The 12,012-nt window shown below is 42.7% G+C and overlaps 1 protein-coding gene across 1 annotated transcript in view; it reads left to right on the forward strand.

Moving 5' to 3' along the window:
* LOC139255855 (inositol polyphosphate-5-phosphatase A) overlaps window positions 1-12,012 on the forward strand; it is a 547,723-nt gene that overhangs the window by 449,902 nt on the left and 85,809 nt on the right. Inside the window, exons 7-8 of the mRNA XM_070874031.1 lie at window positions 4,269-4,321; window positions 8,662-8,781. Coding sequence (XP_070730132.1) covers window positions 4,269-4,321; window positions 8,662-8,781 — 173 coding nt within the window. The remainder of the gene's footprint in view (window positions 1-4,268; window positions 4,322-8,661; window positions 8,782-12,012) is intronic.

The raw sequence follows: 12,012 nt of genomic DNA on the forward strand, positions 1-12,012 counted from the left end.
TCCAGGAGCGAGGTCCTCTCTCACAGGGGACCAGGAGGCCCTCCTGGCAACAGACAAGACTGCAATGGGAGCAGATAGTCAATGTGGTCAATGCCAGCAGTATGTTTGATAGAGATTGTTGGTATAGCCATGAGGATCTGGAAACAGCGCAGGAAGAAGATTAATGACCGCTCACGAATCGTCAAGGTCAGTGAGTTCATCTTCATCTGCACAACTAGCCTCACACACTGCTCAATGCACCACACCCACATCACTCACCTACCAACAATCTCTATCAAACATGACTCAAATCTCATATGCTTCACCTCAAGCCTCACACCCATACCTTAAAGCTTGAACACACTTTCAGCTATTCAACCATGATAGGCACATCACCCAAACACATGACAAAACACTCACTGACACACTTCCCTTTCTCTCGCAGGAAAGGTGGTGCATAATCAGTGGCAACAGAACATTACTGGGTGGGGGGCAGGGGCGGGGTGTGGTAGGCGGGGTGCGGGGGCAGGTGGGTGAGGGGTGGGTGGATGGGGGGAGAGAGACAGGCTCACTTGCATCACTTCACCCTTCTTGGAGGAAATGGTGCTGGCTGTTCTCTGCAGGAGTATGGCTGACCCCAGGCCAGCAGCGGGGTTGAAAGAATACAAGATGCCGGTATCCTCCTTCTCACATTCCACTTCCCCCTCATCCCACAATCTCTTCTGATTTACCATCTGCACATGCTGTAAACATGCAAATCTTGCTTCCCCCTCCTCTTCCCCCCCACCCCCCCCCCATTACCGCAACCCTGCCCTTGTGCCTTTCTCATTTCAGACACCCAGGAAATCCAGCGAACCCGGCCAGCGGTTGACCAAGAAGAGGGAGAGGAGTGTGAAGAAGAAGAAACAACACCGTAACTCGATTTCACAGTCCCAGCCACCAGCTCAGATACTGGCACTCTGCGTACTTTAGAGGATAGGTTAGACGTAGGATCTGCACGTGGTGAGAGACTGTCCTACAGCCAGGGCATGGGGAATGGATAGATCAGGTGCCAACTCCTCAGAGGGCGAGGTCTCACATGAGTTCTGCTGCACAGGACTCAAATGAAGACCTCGATGGGTGGTCCACAGAAGAACATTGATGTGTATACATAATGAAATACTTGGTGCATTGCCAGGCCTGCCAGAAAGCCTGAATGCTATGTCAAGGAACATGGAGGAGTCCAGCTCTAGGCTTTCACAGGGCTGTGGGCAGAGCTTGGAGCCCATCCTTGCCAGAATGGAAGGGCTTAAGGCACTTGTGGACGCAACCATCATGCCACGTCTGATGGCCAAAGTCTCAGCTTCCGTTGCAACACAAACAGAAGCTACAATGGAAGCTCAAACTGATGTCATGCAAGCACAGACTGCTGCCATCACGGCCAGGTTTACCAGTGTTAAAAGGGGCTTTCAGGGTGTCACACCAGTCCAGCAGTCTGTACTTCATCAGGTTACTAGGATGCGGAGGCATTGCCCTTGGGGGAGTGGCAATGGACCCATGGAGGATAACCCTGCTGTCCTCTCAGGATGGCAGCAGTTGTCCTCCCACCACTGCCACACTGCCAGTGCCCATGCTGTTGCCTGTCAGCCAGCCAGCCCAGATTGCTGCCACCCATGCCGAGGTGGTGCAGTCCGAAGCCGGGCCTACTAGACCCTGCCCTCCTTGAGATCATCCTGCAAGGCCATCTGCATTCTCCCCCATTGAAAGTCAGCAACCTTCCCCCAGCCATGCTGCAGCCACTGGGGTAGCACTGCATAGGAACACTAGAATAGGCAAAGGCACATGCAAGACACTCACTAAGGGAATGCAGTGGGTGATTAGTTGATTTGTTTGTGTAATTTTGGATTGATGGATGAATAAAGTTTGATTGGAATGATTGCTTTGTGGTGGCTTTTATTTCAGCATTGCAGCCAAGAGGACGCTGTGATGGTCAGTAACAGAGGGAAGGTAAGGTGTGGGACTAATGTTGAAAGGGGAATTGGGATTGCATTCACTTGTACCGCAGGTGGATGATTCGATCCTGGATATCCCGGCCAGAAAGAGGCTGTTTGGGTTGCCTGCTTCCTGCTGCTTCTTTCTCCCACTTTTCCTCCACCTCCTCCTCCTCTTCCTCTTCCTCCACTTCGTCCTCCTTCTCCTCCTGCTCCTGAGGTGGTGGCCGTATCCCTGGTGGAAAGGGCTGTGCCCTCATGATGGTTAGGCTGTGGATTTTACAGCAGACCACGATGAATTGGGACGAGTGAGTACTGTAGGGCTCCTCCAGAGTGGTCCAGGCAGTGGAACCATTGCTTCAGAACCCCAAATGTCTGCTCTATGATGTTTTGTGTGGCCGCCTGGCTCTTGTACTCATGCTGGCCTTGTGTGGTTGGGCAGCAGAGCTGAGAGCCCTTTTCCCCCTCCTCCTCCTCCCTCTGTGAGCAGCTTGCCCTCTTCTTTGCTGCCTCTGCTCCATCTCCCTGTCAAGAGGGATGACAACTAGAGCACCCATGACTGGGAGCAAATGGTGTGACCAGAACCCTTGAAATCAGAAGCAAGGCCTTCTCCACTTGCAACACCATTCTTTGTCACCTCACCAACTTTAAGTAACTCTAGAATGCTCCAAACAGTCACACAAACTTACACAGAGCCAGTTGAAATCAAAAAGCAAGTAACCAGAAAGTTGGTGATGATCCATTTAAATATCGCTGCTAGGGGTTCCTTCCTGCTGCTGAATGCATGTTCAGCTGTGCGAGGTTAACAGAGGGCTCTAGCTCCAGTGATGATGACAAAAATGGCAGTGCTGGCATCAAATCAACGCTTCATGCTGATTGACGTTACGATCTGCCTACTTGCCATACTTCTAGCGCACGCACCTAAGGGCTGCCCTACCACTCTCACCAAAATATTGTCCGGTGCGGCGCGCAACAGAAGTGGGCACATGCTGCTTGGACACCATTTTGGTCCCAATTCATCACCTGTACCACACAAACAACGGGGGCTAGCAACCAAATTTCAAGGCTTTAGACTTCTTTCTGCTTCCCCCTTCACTGTTTAGACACCATCCACGGTACAACACTCCACACTCACCAGCACTTTATACAGCTGAGCAGCACTCCACTCAGCCTGTCAGTTTTGAGTTGGGAGTAATGACAAAGTAAAAATACTAACATTCTTTCTACAGCACTAACTTTTTCACCAGCACAGCAGAGAGGGGAGGCTGAGCAGCTATTTAATCAATTGTTAAAGGCGTCAGTGATTGTCAGGCACCACTGCTCAGCAGTACAGCTCACACTATGGATCACAGGATCACCAGTACACATCATGGATTGCTATCTTCTGATATACTGATCAGTCGGTTATACTGATCATGTGGGCTACTGGCCAATTGATCTTTATAACAGGATTCGCCTATACTGACTGTACGTTTGCATATGTACGCATATGCACTTAAGTACAGAATGAATGTCTAAATCTGGCACGCTTGTGGAATTAATTGCTAACAAGCTGATGAACTGGAGAAAAGTTCATATGAAGAGGTTCACATGAATGTGGGCTTTATGAAAGGAAAATGCTTGCAGCTTCCAATTGATGGCACTAAATGGCTGTCACTGTGCAGATTTGTTCCTCATCCCTTAGCTGCTAGTTGAAAAACATCTCGGGCCTCTCAACTTCAATTTGTGTTTCTCTTAAATGAAGCGATGGTGCTTGTAAATAGTTTAAATTGTGACCTTTAACTGCTGCAAGGTATGAGCCAAGTGCCCAGTGTGCTGTGAATTTCATGGTTATGCTGAACTTCGATCCAGCAGAGTTCTGGAATAATGCACAATATTCTGACAGTACAAAATGAGTCTCCCCTTTTCCTTGTCAGTTTTGTGTAAATGTTTGTGTTGAGGTATATTGCAGTTGCATCTTCTCTAAGTGTAGTGAGTGTGGGGTGATTAATTTATTTGCCGAGCTGTTACTTTCCTTCCATCTAGTGGAATGAACTGCGTGTGATTACAGTGATTTATAACCAAAGATAAATTATTGCCACACAAATAAATCAAATGCCTTTTCTTTTCTGGCTCAGTAATTTTCCGCTGCAATTTGATAGTCTTCCACTGTGCTTGTGTTATAAATGACGTGAACAATATCTCTGATAGCTCAGGATTTGTTTGGGGAAAGAACAGGCTTGTGTCTAATGCTCAGAATCTATTTCCACACTGTGAAGATTATACTTTGTTCCTCTTTACGTTGTAAAATTGACATCTTCCTTGTTTTTTTATTAATAGTCTAAGTGGTCCAGAAAAGGCTTCATCAGAACACGATGGAGTGTCACTGATTGGTATGTTCCAGTCCTTTTATTTTTAACTTTTGCACTAATTTGAAATTTATTTAATGACCGTAGAAGTACAGATTGGGTAGAGTCATGATTTGACATCCTGACCTTTGTCAGTCATTCCACTGTCATTTGCCACACCATACGGCCTTGAAACTGCATTTGTGATTGAAAGGGTTAATCCATCAGCCTTGGCAATATTTTACATAATGCTTCTGGCATCCTTGCCCTAAATTTTAAGCACTTGATTTACCTTAATTCAATGACAACAAATGGGTGTGAAATTATCAAGTAAGGAATCTTTTCATAATTTCTTTCTTCTGAATTTACCAATGAAAATCTCTTCCAGTGTAAGCCACAGAAGTGATCCATAACAAAACGGCACTCTATTAACAATACTGCAGCCCTTAAAAACCTCCCCGCTGCTTTTCTCCTGTGACATACTTCCATCAGATAGGAACATGGGATGTTCTGAGCTATGGACTGCTTTTTAAAAGGGAGATAAATACTTAGTTGGGAAGCAAAGGTATTAAGGGATATTAAGATAATGTGGGGAATTTGAATTAAAAAGGTAGCGTTGCCATGGCTCACAAAAATAATGAGGCTAAGCAGACTCGATGGCCCATATGACCAGATTTGCTGACAACAGATGGATTTCCTCATGACTTCCTTTCGCTCCTCTGATATAGAGTGCATCGCTACTAGGTGATGGTTTTTTCTACTCACCTGGTTCAAAAACACTCACCCTTGGAGGGGCAACAAAGTTCTGAATGTCATCTGTGACTGATGTTTCAGATTGACCTCTGGTTCAAAGTCCAGTGTACTGGACTGAACTATACTAGAACTCCTCTTGGGTTAATAAAATAACAACATCTATGAAGAAAAAAAAATCCTGAAATGCTAATGGACAATCTTCCATTTAAGAACAAAGGATTCTGGAAGCTTCTGGTATGCCAACCACCTCACTTCTACCAAAAACATGTAATTTTGTACATTTTTCCATGGGCCTTTTTGACCCTAGGGGGAAAAAATACTATTGGCAAATCATTGTAGCAATACCCAGATGGTAAAGTGTGTTTCTGATGTTGGGTCACTCCAGACTGATTTCCAGGTCTGTCTGCAGTGTTGGTCTCCATTGAAATGAATGGAGATTCAGTTCCAAGTTGTAGGTGCCCCCTTTCCATTACGGAGGTCACTAAAATGGGTGCTGAGAGAAGGAGATTTATAATATTGATCTCTTTCAATGTAGGGAAAGTAGTAGGCCATTCAGCCCATTGAACTGAGAAAATTGATACGTTCTAACACATTTCTGAGGGAGAGATTCAGTGACTACTTCGAACTAAAATAACACCCTTGACTTTCTTTCCTTTCTTGCATGTATTTTGTATACCATTTTTGGCTGGCTGATTATTTATTACGTTTTTTTTTGGATCATGTTGCCAAGATTAAAAAGTATAAAAATTGTCAAATTTTGCCAATGTTGCTATATTTAACCACAATCTTCTGACAAATAATCAATTTGATGGATATGAAGGGTGCTCGAAATAATCTAGGGTTAATATTAATTTGAGATAACAATTTGTATCTTTTCCTCATCAATTTTCCTTCTGTATTCCCTAAAGGCATTGACTTCTTGCTGACTACAGTACCACACCCAAATAGTCATTCTTTATCTTTGATTCTATACCAGGCCAATCACCCATCACAACTGAGCCCGATCAATGCGCACTCAAGCATATGTCGAGGCAGAAGCCATTTTACCGTAATTCGGTGTAAGATCCTTAGTCGATTTGCCCCTTTCTAGGCCTGGGACACTGTGGCCAATTGCACTGCCCAGCACTGTCCCAGTTAAGATCAACCAACTTAGCACAGACTGCCAATCAAACATCAGAGCTTCCTAATTTGTATGGACCAGCTACTCACTGGGTTAACTCCCTAAATCACTACTTAATTGTGAAGTCATAAATAATATCTAATATAATTCAGTTCTAATTATTCAATTCGTGGTCAACAATTTTCTGATTGGATCTAGAGAATTAAGATCACCTGATCGGGACTGGTAGAAATTTCAAAGGCTGATCAGTTGGCGTTTCAATGCAGGCGGTCACAAACTCATGGTACATCAAGTGTGAGGGGGAATCACTTAACCCTGTGAAGAATGGACAGTTTTCACAGTTTTGAACTTTTTTTTTCCTTTCCTCCCCTCCTCTCCTGAAGACAATGCTCTTGAATTTCCGGGGAGTTGTCTCGATTTCGGGTTGTAACTTCGGTGGACGATTGGCTTACACAATTTTTCTTTAGTGATTGCCCCCAATCTCCTACCAAAGTTAGGGCAGGACATCAAGACATTCCGGACCAGTAGGTGTACGTTTATAGTACCAGACTAGCAGCCCAGAGTTTGAGAATTGAAGTCCCACCATGGCAAGTTGTGGAACTTAATTCAATAAATCTGGAAATTTGTGGGAAAGCACCAGAAATAAATGAACAAATTGTTGTAAAAGCCCAATTGATTCACTAATGTCCTTCAGGGAAGGGATCCTGCCATCCCTACCATGTCTGGCCTGCATGTGACTCTAGTCTCACGCCATGTGGTTGACTAATAATACTCTTTGAAAAGGCCTAGCAAGCCACCCAATTGTTAACTGGATGTGCAATAATTTGCATTCCTGGTGAGGAGCTTGACCTGCTGGAAGTGTAAATTCATTTTAATAGAGTGTGTGTGTGTGGGTGGGGTAGGGGTTGAGGGGAGGGAGTGGGGGGGAGAGAGGAGAAATGCCCAGATTCTCAAAATACTGGGAGCACAATTTCATAACATTACCCAAGTGACTCATGCAGATAAATAGTTCCACAGATCCAACTCTAGTAACTTGCTGTGTGGTTATTCCTTATGTGTAAGCCCAGGCAGTAATTGCCAGCAAATATTTGACCATAAATGGGTATCACAGAAGTCCAATATGGTCCTCGCCTAATATATACACACATGTCTACTTTCCAGCAAGGGTAACTGGATAGCCAAGAGGCCCTAGAGTCCTGCTTGATTTTCTTACTACTCCACTACCAATGCCAATGATATCAAGGCCAATTGTAATCCCAGCACTCAGTTGAGATGGATTAACTCTGAACAGGTCAGGGCCTTAGGACCTTCCTGGTCTAAATGGCTGAGCAGCACATAATGCGGTGCATATACCCAGTGGATCTTCATGGGAGCTGTGCTGGGTCATTGTTGTTTTATATAATTTTAATTTTCAAAAATGTGTCACTGGTAGGGGTTGTAGCCTGTCATGATACATATTTGCCACATATAGGAGCCCAAGTAGTTTTATTGACTTAATAGTTCTGTGGTCCCTGATTCACATTACAGTTCGGTAATCATCTCTGAATGAATGAAAAGATTATCATTTTTGCATCATTTTGTTTGTGCCCTGCAAATATCAAAGTTCATTATTGGATAACAACACTCTGTGTAGATGTGTGTGTGGTAAAAGTGTGATCTGAGTGGGTATTATTCTTAGTGAGGATCTTCACATAGTAAGAAGAGGTAAACACCTGCATTCCCTATAATTTAACTTTGGTATCCTAGCTAATATTTTACTCATCTGAAGCTACTGTGAATGTCCATCCGTGCTCATAGTGAACTTTAGAAAACTGAATTAAAGGAATTCATTCAGCTAGGTGCCATTTCTTAATGAGTGGCATTTTCAGACAAAGTGAAAATGATTTTCTTTTCCTATATTTTTATTTTGTGTAAAAATACTACCTTGGTTTTCCTCATAAATCCCTCGTCTGAGAGTGCTTCTGAATGCAGACTGTAAAACACTTAAAATAATGAAGTTCGGTTTTACAGATTTTTAATAACACTTAATAATCTAATGTATGAAATGGCACATTTTTATGATTGTGTCATTCTTATTGTAAGGTTACTCTCCAAAGTATGTACATGGGGTGCGTTATTTACTTTTCATGGATTAGATGACAATAACATTCAATATAGAAGGTGTGAGCTGACAGGTGTAATGAGGTTCCATCTGTGTGGTGATAGATATCAGAGTTTACTTACAATGTATTGTTTAAAAGCAATTCTCCATTAAAACGACAGCAACAGTATGCTTAGTAAGCAAATATGAATATTGTCAAGGAAAATGGGCAAGCGTTATTATTGGAACAATTTTATTGTTTTATTCACCATAATATTTAATGTGCAAAGGGCATCTTCCGAAATACAAATGTCTTTGTAAGGTTCCTATTATGGCAGTTTGATATGCAACGCTACCATTTTCTAAATTCTGTCATGATCATAAGAGCACTTGCATGATGATTCACTTGTGTGATGGTTATTTTCTTGACAGTGCCTTTGACTTGGTGAACATTCATCTTTTCCACGATGCTTCCAATTTAATTGCTTGGGAAACAAGCCCATCTGTCTACTCAGGAACCCGACAGAAAGCTCTCACTTACGTGCTAGATAGGTAAGCAGGATATCTACTTTATATTTTATACTCTGAAACAAAATGACTTCTTACATTTTAGAAAATCATTTGGTTGGATTTGGTGGCTAGCTCCTTACAAGCTTTATTTTATTTATGTGATTTACACTGCTGACTGAATCAAGTTCAGTATTGGGAGTTAGTGTTGAAGAGGTGCTATCTTCCTGGAAAGTATTTGGCATGTGTTTCTTCATTTGCTTCCAAGCACATAGCATAATGATGTAAATTGCATTGAAATACATCATTGCCCTTCTTGTGTATGACATCTTGTGTTGAAAATAACACACAACCCCTTCCCCTCCCCAAAACAACAAAAAAAAGGTTTGCTAAACAATTTTTCATGAAGTCAGTGCCCCTTTAACTAGATTTGATTTTTAACATACAATCAATAAATTGCCAATTGAACAATTACAAGGGAAGGTTCAACTTCAGCAGGGGTGTTAATCAGATAGTAATGAATCGGCCGCCCGTTATATACCCCACCCAAAGAACAGAAATCAGGCAGGGTGTATAAATGGGGCGGCCTGCTACTGCCCGTTTAATGTCTCTGCCATAGTTGAAGGTTCCACCTAAGGTCTCAAAGTTATGTTGGCAAATCTCGTCTCCTATGTGCCAGAACACTCGGGTTTTACAAATTGATAATACCAAAGTATTGTTTCAAGCAGCAGTAAGTGCAGGTTACTCTGTTAATCTACAATTTTTGCCTGGCAAACAATTATACGGAATCATTTCTTATTGTGGAAGTGAGCCAGAATAGAGGTGAATTCTGTTGAGAAATATTCAAATTTAACAAAGCAAAAATGACTACCAGCATAAACTAACTATGAGTAATGGACTGTATTAAAATTAATAGCATCGGATACATTAAAGCCTGGATATTTGGCCAGAGCTCCTTTTTGCCAAGCATAACTTAAACATGCTCAGCTATAAAAAAGCTATCTGATATCCATCAGACTATAATCTATTGAAGGCTTTCTTTGCAGAGCTTCAGATGGTCCAAGTCCAATAAAGGCTTCTTAAGATCAACTTTCTTTATGCTATGTGTTAATATTTTCTAAATTATTTCTACCCTTTTCCATAAAGACCCTTTCATTTTTGCTTTACAGATTATAGATAGCAATTACTGTTGACAATGTTATTGTACAAACATTTAATATACTTGAACTATCTTTTTCTTTCTGCTATTTTAATTGAGGCATTTACCTGCTTAAACTAAATGAGTTAATGTCTCTTTTAAAGCAACGAAGAGAGCACTTTGATACAAGCACGTTGTGCATTTGTACAATATCATCACCAATAGTAACTTAGTCTCTCTCTCTCTCTCTAGAATGTGCTGAAAGTATGTTATTTGCTTTTGAATCAAAACTCCTAGGATAGTGAAGCACGTTGACACTGTGTATGCCTATCCTTGGTTCTCTGCACACTGTGAAGTGCATGAGACCACAAGTATCTGTCATGTAACTCCTTCTTACATCAGAACCAGTCAGTTTTCTTCCAGTTGCTTCTATTCACTTCAGGATCTTTGCAAGTCATCCTTCTTCAGTTAGCTTCTCAGGCCTCGTCATCAACCCCACCATGATGGATGGACGGAGGTTAAACCCTAAAAACTGCGAAATGTATCCCCAACCCGGTGCGTATGGGCCTGCCGCCATTTTTACGGCAGCGGGGAGCGAGGCATGCATGTGTCCCGTCTTGTCATAACATATTAAATCCGGCTCCCACCATGCAATTGGGAGCATGATTTAAATTTAACTGCTGCCGGCCAGGTTTCCCAAGGCTCGGGAAACCCGCCAGCAAAATGGAAGCAAAAACTGCCAACTCCAGAAGGTAAGTGGTTTTCATGGCACTCTTTGGAGGCCAGGAGGATCATGAGTGCTTTCAAAGAAGCCTTCGGCCTCCTTTCTGCCAATCGTGGCCTCTCTCTTGCTCCATCCCCCCTCCCCGGCGATCATCACCGCCAAACCCCAGCCTCGGTACATTCTTTAACCACATTTGGCATCCCTCCCCGCCTCCCCGTATATATCAGGGCCTCAGAGTTTGATGTACTGATGCCGTGCAAGTACTTGTCGGATTCCTGTGTGTGCAATCCAGTTTGTGCATCCAAAATATCTTGGCTTATTTCTCTTTATTTTCTGTATTGAGGCAGATTACCTCCCTCCATCTTATTTCCACATTGGGCAGCCTTGACTCTGTACTGATCACTGTGCTCTCATGATTAATCTGCAGCACTTAATTTCAAACAGGTCAATCATTGTCTAAGGGAGCTATCTTAGTCCCCCGAGTTCCAGCATTGGACAAATTTGAATTACGTGAGTGTAAAAACATAATCAAGCCCTCAAAAATGATATATGATCGTTCCAGTGCTTCATCAGGAATGTCACTAGGATTTCGGTAAAGTGTCCTTCACTACCATGGCAGGAGCTGCAGTGGCATATCTTGCTTCGTTTTGCTTATATTTTTGTCTTTCACTTTTTTTTTCTTTCTTGATTTTATTTATCTTATTGGCATGTCTCTCTTGCTCCCACTATAAGCTGCAAAAGACTCAATTTTATATTCATAGCAACAGAGATTACACAAACTACTTAGCAAGAGTGAAATTGTGCTACCTATAGTGATTATAGAGCATGTTCACTGTTGCTGAGCAGTATGGGTAAGCTTTGGCTCCATTTGTATGAAACTGCCTCTCGACTTGCAGCAGCGATTGAATTACTATACTGCTGTTCAAGCATTGCAAGCCATGTGCAATGTTGGGCCCAATACCGTTACTAAACCTGGTAACAGCTATACTTCTGTATTTAACTGAAGACATTGATTGGGACAAGTGATTAGTTATCAATCGGATCCACTCAGAAACCAGCTTTCTTACTGTTTCTGGGACTTCGTATACAAAATGGCATCCAACCATGCTGCATACCATGGGGTGAATTTTAACCCCCAAACACAGGTGGGTTGGGGCTGGGTGATATGTTAAAAACATCTTAAATCTCTAACCCCACCCATTTCCGGGTTTAATGCAGGGAGATAGAGGGAAACAAAAAGGAGGCAAAAACAAAAGACAGAAAGGAGATGAGGAAAAGTGGAGGGCAGAGAAACCCAAGGCAAAGAACAAAAAGGGCCATTGTACAGCAAAATTCTAAAAGGACAGAGGGTGTTAAAAAAAACAAGCCTAAAGGCTTTGTGTCTTAATGCAAGGAGTATCCGCAATAAGGTGGA

This window comes from Pristiophorus japonicus, chromosome 3 (assembly GCF_044704955.1).
Source record: "Pristiophorus japonicus isolate sPriJap1 chromosome 3, sPriJap1.hap1, whole genome shotgun sequence".
Taxonomy (NCBI): domain Eukaryota; kingdom Metazoa; phylum Chordata; class Chondrichthyes; family Pristiophoridae; genus Pristiophorus; species Pristiophorus japonicus.